Source organism: Python bivittatus, unplaced genomic scaffold (assembly GCF_059951505.1).
Source record: "Python bivittatus isolate LINGU-HERP-01145 unplaced genomic scaffold, Pbiv_v1 ctg000510_np1212, whole genome shotgun sequence".
In the NCBI taxonomy this organism is placed as follows: Eukaryota; Metazoa; Chordata; class Lepidosauria; order Squamata; family Pythonidae; genus Python; species Python bivittatus.
The window spans coordinates 950,497-971,287 of NW_028277081.1; the positions used below are offsets into that span (position 1 = coordinate 950,497).

At 44.0% G+C, this 20,791-nt stretch overlaps 1 protein-coding gene across 1 annotated transcript in view; it reads left to right on the top strand.

The window, feature by feature from the left end:
- The first annotated feature begins 1,507 nt into the window (after nucleotides 1–1,507).
- DNAJC11 (DnaJ heat shock protein family (Hsp40) member C11) overlaps nucleotides 1,508–20,791 on the top strand; it is a 56,234-nt gene continuing 36,950 nt past the window's right edge. Inside the window, exons 1-3 of the mRNA XM_007425288.4 lie at nucleotides 1,508–1,659; nucleotides 12,665–12,794; nucleotides 16,284–16,357. Coding sequence (XP_007425350.1) covers nucleotides 1,585–1,659; nucleotides 12,665–12,794; nucleotides 16,284–16,357 — 279 coding nt within the window. The 5' untranslated portion in view covers nucleotides 1,508–1,584. The remainder of the gene's footprint in view (nucleotides 1,660–12,664; nucleotides 12,795–16,283; nucleotides 16,358–20,791) is intronic.

Below are 20,791 nucleotides of genomic sequence, written 5' to 3' on the forward strand. Positions count from 1 at the left end.
GAAGTCCACCCATCTTAAAGTTGCCAAGGTTGAGAAATACTGCTCTAAAGAGTGAAAAGTGATGTCTGTCCTGTAGTGGTGCAGAAGCTGCCTTTTCTGATCACGCATCTTTCATTTCTCCGGCTTTGCCGTTTGCGATTCCCTTTTGGGTTTTGCATAATGCTGCCTCTCTCAGAAGGAACGAGTACCGTACCTACGAACGGATGGAAGTCGCGAGCCCCTTACGCCAGGGAGGGGATGCAGCCGCAAGCAATTTTAGCCCTTTTTAATGGATGCATTATTTAAGAACGGTTCGTTAATTGGTCCAAGAGAGAATCTCGTGGCCGAGGCTTTTGAGTTTAAGAAAAGCTTCTCCTGCTGAGTTCTGTGTGGTTTTCTCTGGCACCAAAGGATGGGCTCCTTTTGAGATGTTTTTCTGACTCACACCTGCTGTCTGGGAACTCCTGGTGGTCTCCCATCCATTTCTGACCCTGCTTACTTACCTCAAGTCAGTGTTTCTCAGCCTTGGGAACCTGAAGGAGTGTGGACTTCAACTCCCAGCATTCCCTAGCCAACTCCCAGCATTCCTGGGAGTTGAAGTCCACGCAGGTGCCAAGGTTGACAAACACAGTCCTGCATCTAGTTGTGAAGGTTCCCACTTAGCGGCAAAAAAAAAAAAATCAGGAAATGGTTCTGCCTTTTCTGACGGACAAATTTTATTTTAATACAATTTGTCCATTGGAAAAGTGCCCCCAGACTCCCGATTTTTTGCCCCCACAGACCAACATGGCTCTCCTTCTATGTACGAGGTTGCTATTTCCTGTTCTAGTATACTTCTGGTACTTATTATACTTAATAGGCACATATGTTGGTTAATTATGGAGGCTGCCCCATCCTTCCTGCCCTGCCCGCCAGGTAGAAATCCAAATTAAAGTATTGCAGCCTCAGCCTGAGCAAAGGAAGTCTGCCTTGACATCAGTGATATTATGATTGTTAATCGCACAGTCAGCCAGATGTTTAGACTGGATTTGGCATTTTTATCCATCTATTGAGTCCTTCCCAAGGGCTTATTATTAATATATAATATATAATAACTAAATATTTTATATAGATACAAAATATATAATTATTATATATTTATGTATAAATATCATATTTATTGCATTTTCCGCGCTGCTGACTGCCCCAGCTGCCGCCACGCTCCGCAACCCCCAAGACAGGCAGCGCGTAGCCCCGCCCACATGTAGGCGGGGTTTTCCTCCTGTCTCAGGCGCGGGCCACCAAATACGGCGCATGCGCACCAAAGCTCACGCGGCGCCTCCTTCAAAAGTTCCCGGCCGTCCTTCTCGCAGTCCCCTCTTCGATCGCTTCTGCGCGCGCGCCGCTGCCAGCCGCCGGTTTTCCGATTCTGCGCAGGCGCCGCTCTTCTAAGTCTCGCGCGCTCGCTAGAGTTCCTCCGCGGCTCGCCGAGCTTGTAATCTCGCCTGCGGAGGGCGCTCTGAGAGGCGGCCTCTTGCTCTCCCGTTCTTTTCCTAGAGCGGCTGGGCGGGCGGGCGGCCGCTTTCATTCCGGCGCATGTGCGCGCGGAGGTAAAAGGTCGGCAAGATGGCGGCGGCCTCTTCGGGCGATGAAGCACCGGACAATGAGGACTATTATTCGTTGCTGAACGTGCGGCGGGAGGTGAGGCGCTGCGAGGCGCCGGCCTCCTCTGGGAAGCTGCTCGGGGGCGGGCCGGGGCCAGGAGGGGAGCGGGAGAGGGGCGGACGAGGGCGGTGGTTCGGCCAGTCATTGACAGGACAGAAGCGGGCGGGGATCTGGGTAAAATATATTCCTAATTGGGGTGTGTAAAGCAGGAGCCGCGCGCTTTTTTGCTCAAGAGCTGAAGATACCTCTGTTTCCGAGTTTTTCCAGCCTGGGAAAGTTTTTCCAGTGGGCACTTTGGGAGCGACCTAAGAGGTCATCGAGTCCACCCCCTTGCCCACCGCAGGGATCCTCACGCCATCCCGGGCAGATGGAGCGGGGGGCTTGGAAAGGGCGGAAGAGCGCCAGGTCCACCAAGGGAGTGAAGAAGGTCTAAGAGGCTCCGAGGAAGAGGAGCCCCAGGAAGGAGGGGAAAGCGAAATGCGAGAGAGGCGTGGGAAGGAAGAGCCGGTGGGGCTCAAAGAAAAAAGTCAAAATGGAAACCTTGCCAAAGAGTCCTTTATTTATTATTAGATTTATATCCTGCCTTTAAGGTGCCATAACTGAGGCTCCTGCCCCCCATTTTCCCCCAGCAATAACCCTGGGAGGTGGGATGGGCTGAGGGAGGGTGATGGGCCCAAAGTCACCCAGCCGGCTTTTCTGCCTAAGGGAGGCCTATAACTTGCAGCCTCCCAGTTTCTAGTTCAGCTGTTTTGGCACTGCACCCAATCCGCTGTCTTGCTATTTCAAGTTTTTTTTTCTTATCTCAAAGAGCCAACTGTGATGGACTGGAATGGAGAAAGGGGGGTGAAAACGGTGCTCTCGTCTCCAGAGCAATGCTCTGGAGATAAGCGGAGAAAGCTGGCGCATCCACTTGCTGCTGATGTTGTAGTAGAGCGGCCGCCAACATTTGCGGGGTCAGATTAGCTCCCTGTGGATCTGTAGCCATGATGTTACTCCTTCTACTTGAAGGTAAATGAGTCTGAGAAGATTGATGTCAGGCCTAGCCCAAAGAACTCCTGGAGACCATTCAGGTTCAATCAGCAAGGTTTATTAGCCAGCGTCTGTTTACAGAAATCTTCTCAGACTGACCACTAGTTCCCAGGCACAGCTATTCACTATCTTCTGGAATGTTTAGGGATGCGCCAGCTTTCTCCGCACCGTTTTCACCCCCCTTCCTCCATTTCAGTCCATCATATCAACAAATTTTTAACGCACCATTTCTCAACCTCAGCGACTTTTAAGATGTGCAAACTTAAACTCTCAGAATTCCCCAGCCAGCATGCCTTTTTTAAAGCAAAAGTGGCATAATGGTTACTGTGATGGTATGTGGGAATGACCTTGGGAGACAGGAGGAAGAGCTGCAGACTGGACAACCGGTGTGTAAAAGGTATCTTAGCCCACAGAAGGAAAAGGGGTGTGGGAAGCGTTTCAGAAGGGACCCTCCCTGGATTTCCAGAGAGTAAAAGGAAAGGAGGGGAGAAATATTTTCAGACTTGTTCTGTTAATGTAACCTTACAATAATGATAGAGCTAAAATTCATTGCTTTGCTTCTTATCTGGACTATTTAGAAGGGCTGACATCAATCTTGCAATCTGGTGGTACTGAAGACTTGTCTGGAAGACAGACGTGAACTACCTGGTCTCATGTGGTGGCTATACGGACCCTCCACATTCAGGGGCAGTATACCATGCCGTTGATGGTGGGCAACAGCAGGAGACAGCTGTTCCCTTCCAGGTCATCCAAATGATTGTTGGAAGAAGCTGGATATGGTGTTAGATGCACTCGGCACAGTGGCTAAACGAGGTGGACGGGAACCCCACCCAAATTGCTATACATCCCATCACATCTATGAGAAGATACTGAACCATTCTCCCAGGGTGACCCCAAAATCACCAAGAGATGGCTGGTTGGGGAATTCTGGGAGTTGAAGTCCACACATCTTAAAGTCGCTGAGGTTGAGAAACACTGGTCTAAGCTGTGTCCAAATCTGGCAAGCTCAGCTCCTCAAATGCTCAAGTTTCAGTCTATTAAAAAAAAAAAAAAAACCCTAAGGACAGTTTATAAACCTTTATAAAACAAGGGCTTATTTGCAGAGGACAAATGGAGAGGGAGTTTTCTTTCTTAAAACTGTCTAGAATCTTCTTTCTGTTATCACAAAGGCCCAGCGAATATCTACTCAATTAACCTCCAAATTCAGCCTCATCAGCTCCTCAAACCTTCACATTTCAGCCTATTAAAAAAACATAACAACAGTTCATAGGCCTTTATAAAACGCCTTGTTTGCAGAGGACAAATTGAAAAGGACTTTTTTTCCTTTTAATTTGTCTAGAATTTGTGGTTTGTCTATTCTCTTAGAGCCAAAATATGTTCCTTGTGTATTTGGGTGTGCATTAAACCTGAAATATAGCATTTAAAAGAAATGTGGGTAAAATAGAAATTGAGGTGTGGTGGTAAAGGAAGAGAGGGATGTGTGTATGAGATAAAAGAACAGTTGTAAGATTATTGCTCGTAGTCATCTAGAAATCCTTTGCCAAGTGCTTGTTTATGGAAGACCTGTACAATATCAACTTCATTCCTATTCCATTATCAAGGACAACTATTTCAATTGTAATGAAATAACTTAACAGATATGATGCAGGAGGAAAAAGACATGTGGAAGATAAGAAACTTGACTTCATTGAAGATCTGTGTTTTTGTGAGGGAAGAAATCAATAGTAGTTGGTGCCAGCTGAACCAAGGAAGCAAATTGCATTGGCTGGTTCACACACTTCAGAGAGCTGTGATTTGGTTAACGTTAGTTTGCTGTTAATTACAGTTGGGAGGTTTTGTGTGGCACTAAATCATAAACCACCTATCAACCATAAATCTCCTATCAAGCTTTTTAAACCAAAATTGAATAAGCCAGAGCAGAAGCCCAACATATTTCCTGCAGCCCCTTATTCACAGCCTTTAATTTTGGGGAGGAATGCTCTCTGCACCCATTCTTCCCCTTCCATGAAACAAGGACCAACACAACTTTCCTTGTTCTTTCTGGTGATGTCACAGTATCACTAGATGGTTTTCCCGTGGTCCTCTAGAAAGCCATGATACGGAATTGTAGCCACTGACACTCCAGTGTGGCTCAGAAGGAGTGGCTGCAAGTATGTGGCGGAGTTCTTTACAGTCTGTCAAAAGCTGTGCCACAACCATCCCGTGGTGACATTTGACATCTTTTTTAGATAGCCGTAAAATATGCATTATTGCTAAGCTTCATTTCATAGCCACCCAGAGTTGCTGAGAGTCAGGCGGCATATAAGCGTAATAAATTATAATTACAAAGGCTAACTTTATAGACCTTTCTGAGAAAACTAACGGAACTAACAGTGAACCCACAAGCCTTTTGGCATCACTTCCTTTCTGTGCTTTCCAAATATACAAATGCTTTGATTATTTTAGGAAACTACTGTTGAGGAAAGTTCTAAGATTTCCTGTGTATAGTTTTGCTTTATTGGCTTGGCAGTGGTGAGCTGTCTAGATTTTATAGGTTACACTGGTTTACTTTTTACTCACAATTGAGCCTTAATCCCAAACTGCATACAGTATGTCTTTGCTCTTCTTGTTTACAGTTGCCTGTATGTATGCAATCATCTTTTTATATCTGAAATTGAATGCGTTATCGGAAGTAGAGAAAACAATGGCTGTTAATGTATTAGGTATTAAATTTTGGATTAATTAGTTTGGGAGCTTGGTCTAAGCAGATCTACAGCTTGGCTCTTCCACAGCAATCATTTTAAATGTGGTTTGCCTGAGGGAAAAATAAAATTGGAATGGCCCTAAACTCTGTTTTTCTATAATCAGTGTTAACATTTTGCCTAAAAGTGCAGAATAGTCTCCTTTGCAGAGTTAATAGCTAATTGAAAGACATGTGGCCCCTTTATTCAGCTCTCAAAATTTTGCAGCTTTTACAGAGATGTACTTGATAGTAGCAAAAATTCTAAAGGGTTGGTATCAAAATTTAAAAAAAAAACAGGACAAATCATAATTCTCTTTAAGTCTGTATTGGTATTCTTGTTCTCCTGGCCATCCTTCAACCTGAACTCTTTTGCCTGAAGATGATTTGCACAATATTAATGCCAGGCAAACTACCATCCCAGCTTACCCTATATTTCTAGAGTCTGTCATTACGTAGGCTCTTAAAACATATCCTCTGATAATAATGCATTTATTACATGCTGTGCAAACGCTCCTCGGTTCCTACAAGTTTGCAGCATTGGCTGAGGCCTGAGGAACTTTGTTGGGATGTTCTGATGATGCAAGAAAATCAAAACAAATTAGTTTATGGATCCTATATCTGATGAGAAAGGGAATGAAATGAAATGGATTAAAATAATCCCCAATGCAGGATTGTACATAGCTATTTATTGTAACATTTGTCAGGGTTGTTAGTGGGAAGCTGCATATAAATGTGGTCTCCCTCCAGCCTATAAATACTTAAGGATTAATAGATAATGTGGTTTTCTAAGTAAGAGCCAACTTAATCAGATCTGTGGTAAAGATGGATCTGTATTTTCTCTTTAAAAAAAAAGAGGTAAATGTTGTCAGCTGACCTAATGGCTCATTCTAATCCTGATCTCATATTTTAGTGCTCTGGATGGGTTGATAACTTTTTGTGCCAGTAATATAACAGCAACAATCCAATTTCTGGCAATTGATCTCCGATACTCTTTTGCATTGATATTAAAACATGGCATGTCAAAACCTCTGATCGATAGCCTTGTAAAAAATCTTTCCTATACTTAAAATGCTCAGCCCTTTTCTCATTTGCTTTCACAACAGCTTGGTGAATAAACAGATCTAGTCAAGCAATTGCATATGACGGCAAACAGCAATTCTGGAGTAGATTCCTGTTCAGTTTTAGGTGAAGTGCTTGAATGTTGCAGTACGGTTCATGTTAGAAAACACAGTTCCATCTTAGCCTTATAAAGAAGGGAATGGACTTTTCAAATGGAGATTGTGGCTTCCAGTTTCTAGTCCTTGGATGAAACATATATTTTTTAAAACCCATACAAATGATTGACAGTATCTTCTTTGTGGCCTGATATTTAGAAAGTCAGATTGAATGGGTAGAATTGTAATAATTATTCATGAGGAGGAGACTTACCCCACCGGTTTTCCAACAGAAGCTGGATAGTCATCTGTCAGACATGGTGTGGTGAATCCAGTATGCAGGGGGTTGGGGTTGATGATCTCTTAGGTCCCTTCCCACTCTATGATATTTGATATAGCTATGGTGGAGTTTGAATGTAAATTTTCCAGTTTCATCTTGAGTCATAAAATGCTCTAGGAGTTTTGTTGGCATGCCTTAAGCTTTCCAGCCACCAGTGTTTCAGAATTTCAAAAAGGGGGCTTCATTCACGCAAGCATAAGAACAGAAAGGCATGATACTAAGTCATTGATTCCTGTGAAAAGCTGCTTCTGCTATAGTTAATTCTGCCACATTTCATTTTTGGGTGGCCCCCCGGTTTTGGAATTTCTTCCCCCGGGAACTATGCATGGCTTCGTCTATAATGTTTTTTAAAAGAACCCAGTAGATTTTTTTTTAAAAAATAGTTTCTATTTGAGGCTGTGCTTCATGTTCTTCAATATAATGTTACTTAATTAGTTGTGATTGTTGTGATTTTATGACTTTCTTAAAAGACATTTTCCCAGGCTAGGTTTGAAAGGTAGGTTAGGAAATCCTTTAACTAAACCAAGCTAAATGAATAAATAGGAAAGTCACTTATTTCCCAGAGGATCAAATCTGTCCAGGAGCACATACAGGCAAATGTTTTGTCAAGATGATGTTCTTTATAGTTATTAATTTTGGCTGCATTCAGAACATGAGAAACCCAGAACTATGTTTATTAAATGGGAAAGATGGTGGTGTTGGCAGCAAAGCAGCGAGGGCTCATTTGCATGATTCCCCAGTGATTTGCCAGCAGTGATGAAAATGTGAAATATATGTGAACTGAGAAATGGAACTTGTCAGTGTCCTTTCAAAATATAAGGGTGTTATGACAGACCATTTAATTGGGGAACTTATAAATCAAGACCGAACCAAGGTAGGCCTTCCAGGCACGTTCAGCTTTGAATGCTGGCTTTGGGGCAAGCATCTCAAGTAATTGCTTCTCCCGTCCCCGAACTATTTAAAAAACAAATCCTGCAATGATTATTTTATTAAATCCGCAGCAGTTTGGCAGCCCGGTCTCCCTGACCGTGTGCCCTTCTCTCCTACCTATTTTCTCCAGCTTTGTTTGACTGCCAACTCCTACTAGTGAGGATGGGAGCAGAGTCAAACAGACCAGGAGGAGATTAGATGGCAAAAAGCTGGTTCTTGCCAATAGCCCTTGAAGGGGCAGGAGAATAATCCTTCAGAGATTTCCACCAGAATTAAGCAAGAACATATGCTGGTAAAATAAGCATATGTTACCGTAGACAAGATGGGTGAGATGTTGTGACTTTGGGGAGATGTTCTTTGTCTGGGAATGCGTTGTGCAGAGTTTCCCTCTGCCTAGACTACACAATGGTCAATGCTGGGTTTCCCAGGATGATGAATATCTTCTGCCTTCCCCCTTCTGTCCTACTGACATCCACGGTGTTTTATTTTTTTCCCCCATGAATAAACTTTGGCATATGAAAAGAATCTATCTTTAGAAAGATTTATACACTTTTCTTAAGCTCTCAGGCAGAGAGGCATAGATATTATCTTATATCAAGCTGTCATTTTATGAGGTTTTGTATAATATCAAATGTGTGTAACCCCATAGTAAAATCTGGGGATGCGTACACCTAACAAGTTCCAAATATAATGCAATCAATCATGCGCTGCCTGCTAGTGGTCAAAATATAAAAACAAGGCTCTTTGTGTTCCCATTGGGTTTTTAAGTGAATTTGCCACCCTGCCACCCCCCAGTTTCGTCATCAAATTCTGTTTTCTGGTCTTGCTGGGAGCCATTGACCTGGCCCTGAGTATGCATGTCCTTACTCACCCCACCCTCTTCCTAGTCGTGACCTGATCTGTTTGCTGGAGAGGCAGCCTGTTCCCAGAATTCCCGACTAATATGGCTGATGGCTTTGAAGAATTCTGGGCGATCTAGGAATTCTGAGCAGACTATCCTTGATTCTGATGAAACCCAAAGATTGGGAACAGATCTCCAGCCCTTTGGTGGGCTTCCTCATTTCTGGCAGGTCTCTGGGGTTGATACAAGCAACGTTCCTAGGATATTGTTTGTATAGTACACATTTGTAGAACAGATTTAGTTCTAGAGAGGACTGGCTAATTGGGGAATGACAGGTCACTAAATGTTGTGCTTTAGGAAAGAGGACAAGAGCTGAATCATGTCTTTGCTAATTTGCCAGTATAAAGCTATTTAATCTGTAATAGATTACATCTTGCAAAGATGGGACCCAATGATTGAGATGTGAAATGAACGTGCTTAATCCCCTGAATGGCACGATGAGCCGCTTAATTTTGTCTTCAATTTGAGTAATAAGAATGGAAGTTAAAATATCATTATTAGTGACTTACGTATCTCATTACAATTTGAAATGTTGTCAGGATTTTGTGCGGTCGCTGGAGAGAAGTTATCACTCATGCAATATTGAGCCGGTGACCTTAGTGATTCACTGATGATGAAAGGCCCAATCTTACATTTTATTGAACATGATATTTATGAAAAATTGAACTGCTCATTTCTGTTGCTTAATCAATAGCACATTAAGCCATTTATCACTAATTTGATTAAATGAGGTCCTTGCCAAGCTGGAATTTCTACTCCTTCCTCATCTGCTTTAATTCTTATAACCAAGGGAAAGGAGGTGTGTTTGCAGCGAGATGTGTTTTCAGAAGCTGGCAGGTTTGTCCAATTTGCATGTTGATGAACTAAGAATAAAAAACAACAGAAAAATGCTCAATTCCAGAAACAGCTTCAGTCCCGCTATATGTATTAAAAGTGTGTAGTTTTCTGCTGATTTTCACCTCCTATTTAGGGCACCCTGACTTTTTGTTTCTGAGTTAAAAGCTGGGCAAACTTCTCCACTAGTCAAATAGAATTAAAGGTCTTCAGGTGGAAAGCCTTAGATGTACTTCTGTGTTTGCATGGTGGTTTAATCATAGATTGCTCATCCTGGAAGGGACCTCATAGATCGTTTAGTCCTGCTTGATGCAGGATCTGTTAAGACGTTTCAGACAGATGGCTGTCCAGTATCTATTTGACGACTTCCAGTAAAGGGGAACAGACCAGCTCATGAGGCAGGCTGTTCCAGTGGTTGACAGCTCTTACTATCAGAAGTTCCACGGAATATTTAACCAGAGTCAACTTCTCTACAATTTCAATACATTTGTTCCAGTCTTGCCCTCCCAGACATCCTTCTCAGTAAGGACCATTCAGATATTTGGAGACTGCAACAGGGTAAAGATAGGACAAGAATCTAATAAATCAATAAGTATATTCAGATCCTTTAACTATCCTGGACCCCTCCCCGTCTTGACACCCCTCTCCATCTTTAAATCTTCTCTGTCTTTGCAATATTTTTTCCATTCAGATAGCACTTTTTTAAAGTAACACTTTGCTCAGACGATCCTGGATAATTTCAAACTTTGCTGCTCCCCCCATGCCTGATTGATTGATTCCAAATTTGTCACCGCCCATCTCACTGCAGAGTGACTCTGGGCCGTTTTAAACCAGCAAGCGTTCTTTTCATTTGTTTGGGAACCTGGGTTGCGTTGAATTTTTGCCGTTCTCCCTGTCTAGAACTAGAAGCCTCTTCTACAGATAAAAACCCTGTCCCTCTGATCTTAAATGATGCACCTTCTTCCTTTCTTAGTGTTTCGTGCAGGGGGCCATGAATCGCAAAACTTGATGCAATAATAAATGTGTTGGTCTTTAAAGCGCCAGACTTTATTAAGATTTGGAATTAAAAAAAAAAAAATTAGCAGAGCTGCTCCTCTATAAAACCTATGCTTAGATTCTTCCCGAGAATAGAACCCTGGAGTTGGAAGAGATCCTAAAGGTCATTTAGTCCAACCCCATGATCAGTGCAGGATTGATTCCTGCACAGCATCTCCAACAGAGGACCCGTCAGCCTCTCTTTGAAGGCCTCCAGTAAAAGAAAGCTCGTCACTCATGCGATGGCTGACAGCTCAACTCAACCTCTTCCTGTCATGTGGGATGCCAGCTGTCTTTGTGGACCCCCCCCCCAGCAGATTTCCAGCCGCTTTTCTAGGCACCGTCCTGCTATCCAAGACTTACTTGATGAGTAATTCAAGAGTGTGGGTATGTGTGTGCACACGCAGGTTAGAACATGCCAAGTCAATGTGGTATGCCTGAGTAGGACACAAAAAAAGCAGATTGCCTTATTTATCCTCTTGATCTGGGGGAAAACTGAGTTGCAGGAGATGATAATAGTAATTTTGCAGTAGCAGAAGAGCTGTGATAACCTCTACCCATTTTGGCTTTAATAAAAGTCTTCCTTGGGCACTGTAAATTCGAAAGGACTCACAAAATGGCTGATAGGGCTTTATTCTTGGTGTGATGCCAGTTCTCAAAACTTTGAGAACTTTGGAGGTTGGCATGTCTATTATTTTCTTGGCGCTGCTGAGGTGTGCCACAAAGTTGCATCTTATCTTCCATGGATTTCAGGGAGAATATCTGGGCTTGAAGGGGGCTTTGAATGGCCTACAGTTTGCACCCTGTCTCATGCGAGTGCAGGGAGGCAGAAAAAAGTGAGGATTTGATATTTGGTTCCCACATAGGTGGCAATCAGGAGATCAGCAACGTAATCCTGATAAGAGAAAAGGGCCATTAGCTTGGATTTCTGTCCTTGGATCTATTTTTGATGTGGCTGTACTCTCCTGGAAGGAGGGAACCAGCAGCAGCTTGGAGGCACCTTCTGCAGATGTTTCTTTGGTCATCTTTAGTGATGTCTTGGAGAACAAGCTTTAGCTTCTCATTGCTATGCATTTGTTAACTTCCATCTTGGATAAGTAGAGTTTATCCCTTTCTGGAGCTGCTTTTCCAAACAGTCTAGACCAGTCTTTCTCCACCAGGCTGGGGAATTCTGGGAGTTGAAGTCCACCCCTCTTCAACTTGCCAAGGTGGAGAAAGACTGGTCTAGACATTTCTGTTAATCTAAAGTGCACAACTGGAAGTTTGCCGTTGGATGGCATATCTCTGCTCTTAATTGCATTTGTTTCCTGGCACAATGCGAAGTGTGGCTGAGCCTTTAAGTCTCTAATGGACTGTACACCAAGGACCTTCCGCCTCGCCCTGCTTTCCACACCTTCATCCCTGTTGCACCTTCATCCTCTTGCACTGCATCCTTCCTCTTGCACTGCTGGTGAATAAATTAATTATGCATTGTCTGAGAAAGGTAGCGCTCCGGGCTGTCGTGAGCTGGCTCCCGGTCAGTTCTGCTGTTAAAGCATAGGTGCCACCAGGTCGCCTGGCTCTGTGCCTGTGTGGGTCCAACCAGGTTTCTCCTGTGAAAAGGAAGTGGGAAACGGTGAAGCCTCCATGCATTGCGTTGCCCTGCTTCTCTTCCCTCCTTTCCCCCTCTCCATTCCGTTGCGTTACCCCAGTTGAACATTATGGCTTCATAAAATGAATAAAATGCTTTTGAGCGCGTGCTCCTCAGGGTAGAAAGACAGCCGCTCGCACGTTGTGAAATACCACGCGCTCGATGGCAACATAAAAACCCCAGTTAGAGTGATCTTGGGGGGTGCTGTTATAGAAACTGTCGAGATCGTTTAAAGTGCCTGAAACGCGTCGGTTCGTCTTTGCTATTATCACATTGCGCCAGATGCACGCTCGCTCCTCTCCCCCGCAGGTCCCCCATCTCACGCGGCTTTATTGTGCTCGCCGTTTGAAAGTGCAAAGTGTCATGGCATGTGAATGATTGACTTCCCTTACTGAGCAGATTTTGAAGGTGATAGTGGCCTAGCTGCATTGATTTGTGCTTAATTGGATTTTTTCTCTTCTCCTAGGCCTCTCAAGAGGAGTTGAAAGCTGCCTACCGCAGGCTGTGTATGTTGTATCATCCCGACAAACACAGAGACCCAGAACTCAAGAGGCAGGCTGAACAGCTCTTCAACCTCCTTCACCAGGCTTATGAAGGTCAGAGGCGGGCTCCGTTCCACAGCTGAAAGCTGGATTTTTCGGGCTGGCGTGTCTCTGGAATCTGGAGAACGTGCCTTCATGTTGGGGAGGGGGTTTGGCCCAAAGGAGTCAAAAATGCCAGGAGTCTGAGAAGGCTGGTGGTGGGTTGATAGCTTGCTTGGATCCCGTTTGGGGAGTCTTCTGCAACAGCGAAGAGACGCCATCTCCTAAGGGCCTGAAGGTGGTCCCTTCTGCGAATAGGCTAGCCCAGGGTTTCTCATCCTTGGCAACTTTAAGATATGTGGACTTCAACTTTCATGCAGAAGCAGGTAACCAGGTGCCAGGAATCATCATCTTGCAAGGTCCTGAAAAGGGGGTTAAGCATGGGAGAAACTCAGGGGCGGCAAGATAAGCCTCAGAAGCAGTGCTTCTCAACCTTGGCAACTTTAAGATATCTGGACTTCAACTCCCAGAATTCCCCAGCCAACTCCCAATTGTGGGAGTTGAAGTCCAGATATCTTAAAGTTGCCAAGGTTGAGAAACACTGGGCTAGGCTGCTTATTTAGTTCATACCTACTCTGCCTAGCTGTTTTCCTTTAGCTGGCAGGAGCCTTGCCTTGCTCAAACCAAGGTGCTGCCAGTGTATATGAGAAGATAGCCATCTATTTCTCTTCCACCCTCCCTGGTCCCAAGTGAGCACAGTTGAGGTCGTAGCAGCTCGCTCCAGCAAGGCTCCAGCGTTCATGAAGCACCCCAAAGACTTTATGAGCCCCACCACAAAGTTCAGGCTTTGCCAGAACATATGAATCGGTGATATTCAATTCCTGGCACCAATGGCCGAGAAAGACTATGTCCCTGGGCCATGTTGCCTGAATTTCAAGAAGATGAGAGAGCCACCATTTCCACTCAGGTGTTGAATGGCCCTGTTCTGCACAACGGCCTAAACAGGATCAGGGTGGGCAAACACCAGGGCATAGTTGGCAGTGGGGCAGGAACATCCCTGGGTTGGCTCTGAGTTAAGCTGCTCGTACTTGGTCGAGCTGGGGGAACTTTCCAATCCCTCTTGGCCCTTTCTGGAAGGAAGAGTTAGAGGTATAGAATGAAATTAGAGAACTCCTTGCTGAGTCAAACGCTGCTTTGTTGCAGCAGCTAAGCTCTCTGTGCTGCTGTCTGTCTGGCGAGAAGCTGCTGCTGATGTCATGAAGCCCTGCCAGGCACAAGGCATTTCCTGCAAAAAAAAGGGGGAGGGGACTTCCATTTCCCACCTGGGGCTTCTTGATTAGGTTAGTGGGGTTGTGAGCTGCAGAACCTGTGTTAAGGAGACTTGATTAGGTTAGTGGATGAGTAGGTTAAGTGTGCTGTGTGAGCAGGGGAAGTTCACAGGTCTGTATAGTTTAGGGATACAAAGCGTTGATTGATTACGTGCCATCAAGTCGGTGTCAGCTCTTAGCAACCACATTGATAGACCTTCTCCAGGATGATCTGTCCCCAGTCTGGCCCTTCAGATCTCCCATAAGTACATCCACCACTGCTGCAATTGAGTCCATCCCCCTTGCTGCTGGTCGTCCTCTTCTTCTTTTTCCTTCCACCTTTCCCATCACATCTGGGTCTTCACATCATGTGTCTGAAGTAGGATAATTTGAGCCTGGTCATTGGTGGCTCGAGTGAGAGCTCTGGGCTGATTTGTCTGATGATTCATCGGTTTGTTTTCTTGGCTGTCCATGGTCTTCTCAGAAGTATTCTACAACACCAAAATTCAAGCTTCAATAATCTTTCTCTCCTGCTTCTTCAAAGTCCAACATTTGCTTCCATAGAGTGTCAAGACATGGCATGCACACAGTGAACCCCAAGCTGTGCTGTGTTAGTGATCCAGTTCTCTAAACTTTCCAAAGGCTGACTCAGTACCAGATACAGATTTCAAGCTATAAATGTGCAAAAAGTCCCTATAGATGAGCTCCTCCATTTCCCTGCCCTGCCCTGCCCTGCCCTGCCCTCCCTTCCCCCTTTGCATCAGTCTTGACTGCTAAAGACTACACAGATGATTCTTCCTAGGGCTAAGAAAGAGTGACTTTGGTCCATCCCATTCTTTAATAGTTGAGTTAGAATAAAAATACTGGTACTCTTGGTAGGCCTGTCTTAACATTAAAGTCAAGCCTTCTTGCAGTATGCTTTGCTACCTATTTCTAAGATATTGGCCGCATCAAGACTGAGCTGTCCGTGATGCTTCCACAGGCTTCTTAGGCTGGTAGATGCCCACGTGATTCTTTGTTGTACTTCCTGTAAGAGATTAACACATTGGCACTTCTGGTATTGCCCATAAGCAGACAGCAGAGATCTCCAAGTTATTTACAAATGCTTAACCACAGAACTCCCTCCTAGTTAATGCGTCTGCTGTTTCTGTCGGACAGACAGGAGAAGTGAAGCGGGCAGAGGCCTGCAAGGTTACCCATGGTGGAATCTGGCAAAGAACTGATTTTCTCCCTCTGCCCCCCATCCCCAAATTCCCAACAGTGTTTCCTTCCTATATACAGTATATAAATATAAAAGATTTTCCCAATCTTCTATAAAAGCTTTTAAGTATCGTATTGCAGGAGAGGGAAGGTTGCCAAAAAAATTAGATTAGATGTTATTTGCCATCCAGAGTGTGCAAAATGATGAATCGACACAGTTGTCATAATGTGATATCGCCAAATTTTTAGCTGTGCAGTCATTCCTGTCAAACTTCCCTTGAAATGCTTGTACTTCTGATGGCGTTCCATTATCTGGGTTTGGTTGAATGAATCTTGTATGCATCTGAATTATTGATAGTTTGCAGCATTTTGGAGATTTGGGGGAGAAGTAACTGAAGCTTAAGTAAATTAGGAGCTGGCCAGATTTGGCCTTTTTTGTAGCAAAAACTGCAGCACCAGCAGTTTTTGTTGTCCATTGCTTTGGCCCAGAGGGAAATAGTGAATAAATGATTTCTTATTAAATTCAGAGATTAGCTGGAGAAATTTGGCTCTGGAGTTTCCTGAAGGGTCAGCATTTCTTTCCTCCCGTTGCTTTGGACGTGGGTAGAATCCTTTACAGCATCCTTAATTAGACTTTGGGGTACATGGGAGCAAGATTTTAAGAAGCTGGAAACCCAGCAGAGATTTGGAGATGTGATGCTTCTGCCCATGAAACCTCCCAACCTTCCCCTTCCAAGTGCCCCATTTTGAAATCCAGTTCTAGAAGGGTGCTGGGTGGGGGGGCTTCTGCTTCCCCCCTCCAGAATCTATAAAAAAATAGGCTTAAAAATACATATCTGGCTTTACAGTTGGATCTGCCGCGTGGTTACCCTTGACAGATAGCTCCAATTGGCTATGTCATTAAAAAGCGTATGAGTTGGGTGGCCTGGTTTTTGCCTTCTAAAAATATAGTGGAAGGTTCTGGCAAGGGTGTTTGTGTGTGCTGGGTGGAAAAACTCTCTTTGAACTCAGCCTAGAACACCGCAGGTTCTGATAACATCTTGATTTTAATTTTCAGTGCTCAGTGACCCACAGACCAGAGCCATCTATGACATTTATGGAAAGCGAGGCCTTGAAATGGAAGGATGGGAGGTAAGAAGACAAGACAGTTGCTGGCCATATTATCTGGAGCCCATCTTTTCTTTGGGGTTTTCTGTCTTGGGTGGGGAGAGGGTAAAGTCTGTGCAGTAACTCTTGTGCCTGCGTTTTAAGAAAAACCAGTGTTCCTCTTTGGTACCTCCTACAGAGGCATTTTAGTCCTGGGCTGTATAACTGTAAACTAGAGGAAAGCAGGGCAGAGGGTGCTCGATGCTTCTCCATTAAAAGCAAGCAAAAAAGAATGCTCAGCACTTAGGAATTAGCACACGGGGGGGAACCAGAATGTCTGCCTTGCCAGAGCCTTTCTACCCAACTGTCTAAGACACTTTCTCAACCTCAGCAACTTTTAAGATGTGTGGGCTACAACTCTCAGAACTCCCCAGCCAGCCATCTCTTGGTGATTTGGGAGTCACCCTGGGAGAATGGTTCAGTATCTTCTCATAGATGTGATGGGATGTATAGCAATTTGGGTGGGGTTCCCATCCACCTCGTTTAGCCACTGTGCCGAGTGCATCTAACACCATATCCAGCTTCTTCCAACAATCATTTGGATGACCTGGAAGGGAGCAGCTGTCTCCTGCTGTTGCCCACCACCAACGGCATGGTATACTGCCCCTGAACGTGGAGGGTCCATATAGCCACCACATGAGACCAGGTAGTTCACGTCTGTCTTCCAGACAAATCTTCAGTACCACCAGATTGCAGGATTGATGTCAGCCCTTCTAGATAGTCCAGACAAGAAGCAAAGCAATGAATTTTAGCTCTATCATTATTGTAAGGTTACATTAACAGAACCTTGCAAGTCTGAAAGTATTTCTCCCCTCCTTTCCTTTTACTCTCTGGAAATCCAGGGAGGGTCCCTTCTGAAACGCTTCTCACACCCCTTTTCCTTCTGTGGGCTGAGATACCTTTTACACACCGGTTGTCCAGTCTGCAGCTCTTCCTCCTGTCTCCCAAGGTCATTCCCGCAGACCATCACAGTAACCACTATGCCACCTTTTAAAAAAAGGGGGGAAATGTCTTGGCAAAAGGGTCATGACCATACAATAATGGATTAAGGATGGGCAGAAGACTTTGAACTCCAGAATGCTGTACTCTTCAAACTGCCGTTTCCAGGGTTCTGAGCGTGAAACAGAAGGTGTGTTTCGAGGTTCCCACAACTACGCTGCTCTGTGGCTTGTGACTGAATTCCCTTTTTTGAGACTTTTTCCAGCCTGGCCAGCGTGGCTGTAGAGGCCAGGCCTGCCCCTGCGGCTCTTGGTTTACGGCAGACAGAGCGATGCGCACATTGAAAGTTGAGAGGTGCGTGGCTGCCCAGAAGGCAGCTGGCTACTAGCCCACCTGCTAAGTTACTACTATTGTATCCTCTGGAGGAAGCACTGGAAAATGGAATTATTCTAGGCTGATTTGTACCAGCTTGAACTTTGGCATGCATGTGTACTCCGTGATGCTCTTGGGCTGCCTTGTGTGAATATTATTTGCGCGCATAAAGAAGCATCAGCTTTCTTTTTCGTTTCTTACAGTCAGCAGCCGCCCTTGTGCGCAGCTAAAAATACCAGCCAAGGACAGGGGTGTCGTTTTGGCTAGTCTTGCACCTGGGTGACAGGCAGTGCAAAAGAAACCAATCTTGTTGCTTGATCTTGCTTGCGAGGTGAGGGAGGTGTCGGTGACTACGGAAAAAATGGGCAGGGAGGGTTTTTTTAAAAAACAAAATAAGGCATTTAAAAAAAGGAAGAGATGTGCTAATTAAAAAGACTGCTAAAAGGATTAGCTACTCTATTGACCTGTAATCTATTGGCTGAGCAGCTCAGTGTTTTAAGGTTTTGTTGTTTTTTTTTAAATAAAGAAATTGAAGGAATTTGTGCCTAGCCTCCCTGTTGAGAAGAAGGGTTTTTTTTCATAATAGATTTTAATGGATTATTTATTTTTCAGTGGGTGAAAACAGAGTATTCCTAGCCCCGTTGGAACCCGGGCAGCTCCAAATGTTTCAGATTGGGCTGTTTTGTTCCAGGCTTGAAATCAAATGCTGCTTTGCCTTGTTCACACCCCCATAAAGGATGAAAAATGCTGAGCATTGAGACCGTAAACACAGTTAAATGGTTCTCACGCAGGGAAATGACCAGGGGGACCCTTTGAATCATTGGGGGATGAAATATGGAGTGAGGTTAGACAGGAGAATTGCAGAGAAGCTGGGTGAAATTTCAGGAAATACATGAGCACAAGTTTGCTTATGCCACAAGAACCAGAGTCAAAAAAGAAGAGAAGTTTGTGCGAAGGGTGAAAAAGATCATCTCTGGAAAGGGAATGAGGAAAATTGCAGGTGAATGGCTGGCTGGGGTCTGAATACTGTAAAAAAGACCTCTGGCACTTCAGATACAACTTTTGCACGCCTCCGCTCGTTTGGAGGACTTCCAGAGAAAGGATCACTGTAAAGATGGCAAAATCCTGGTAGGGAACAAAGAAAAGGCAGAGCCCACTCCTTTTGGGCTCAATCTTCTGCAAAAAAAGCAAAAAGAAAAAAAATCACAAGCTTACATGTCCCACCAGGAAACCAGGAAGAGCAATTCGAGATTGTTAGAAACAAGTTTAGGGCATGTGTGTGCGTACACATACACACACCGTGCCACCTGCGTGTGCGCGCGCACACATGGTTTGAAGGCTTAAAGCCAGGTGAATGGCATCAAATACTGAAGGAATTTCCTGATGATGTAGCTGAATCTTTGGGCATTATGGTTGAGAAATCTGGGAATCACTTAACTGAACATGTTTAATGTTTACAAATATTGTACATCAGGCAGAGTACAATGGTGGGGAAGTTAGAAACTAAATATTTACCTAATGATGTTTTTAGTAGATTTTCTTTTTTTTCTTTTTCTTCTGTTTGGTGATTTATCTTTAAATAATAAAATAGTGGAGATATTGGCATTCAGCTCAGTGATTTAAAAAGACCTTTAAAGTGTTTTAAAGGGCTTTTTGTTAAAAATAACTCAATGTATTCTGCTTTTTATGGTGAATCAATGGTCTACAGAGCCCCAACTGGAATGGGTGATTTGCCAGAAGACTAGCAGGAGCAAATGTTCTTCCTTTCTCAGAAAGGGAAAAAGGAATATTTGAGAAACTGGAACTCAATCAGGCTGGCATCAGTCCCTGGGAAGATTGTAGAGTAGATTTGTAGAAACACCTTCAAAAAAATCAGCTAATCACCAGAAGTTAGCATGGATTTATCAAGAACAAATTACTGAAGACAAATCTTAATTCATATTTTGAAAGAGTAATTTCCTTAATAGCTCATGGGAACACTAGATGTGGTATATCTTGATTTCTGCAAGATTGGCAAAGTAATGTTGGCATGACAGTTGAGTGGACCTTTAGTTGGTTCAAAAATTGTACTCATAGAATGCTTGTGAATCCAGTTCCTTCTCAAACTGGAGTGTGGGCTTCACTGGAGTGCCACACAGGTTGGTCTTGTCTGGTTTGGCCAAAGAGGTGGCTGGAATGCTTCCTGAATTTGCAAATGATACTATCATCTGTCCCTAGGTCACATGGGGACAGAAACAAAATTAACAGTTATGTCGACACATTTGAAGAAATGGGCTGAAAAGAACAGTGAATGTAATAGTAATGAAACATGTTTCATTTAGGAAAATAAAACCAAATGCCCCGATATGGGACAGGAGATTGCTCAGCCTGGTAATAACACTTGTGAAAAAAGTCTTGGAATAATAGTTGGTTGCACATTTGTGACATGGATGCCAGAAGGACATTTGAGGCTGCATCAACCAGATGGTTTCCAGATCGTAGGAAGTAAGGATTCTATTTTGTTTTATCTTGTTGAGACCCTGCCTCAGATAGTGTGTCCCATTATGAGCACGGCACTTCAAGAAGGATTGAGAGAAATTGGATCAGGTTCCTCAGAAGGTCCACGAGGATGATCAGGAGATCTGAAAAGAAATCCTGTGAAGAGAGATTGAAAGAATTAGGTTCAGAAAAGATAAGATTAATTGTTCTTCTCAAGTACCTGAAAGGATGTTCACTAGATCGTGACTCTGTTCCAGATTGTATGACATGAATGTTTGAAGTAGAACATCTACTCATGGAGCTGGTGGGCCATTCTCCACTAGGTACATTCAAACAAGGGTTACTTGTCAAGGATGGATTTTGGATTTGAATCAATGGGGTTTCCTGCAATCAAGCTAAGGCCTAAATGTTTCCATCATTCTATTATTAAATGAATCCATTGCTTGGGCGCTGTTGTGGTGAATTCCTGTGCCTGAAGGGGATTATGAGAGAATTGAATGAGCTGAGAAAGAAGTAGCAAGCGATGAAATTGTAGATTTTATTTAGAAACTAAAAATAAATCCTTGAGTCCAGATGATATCCGCTTGAGTGTTGCTAAGAAAGCACATGCAGGAATTGTGGATAATATGC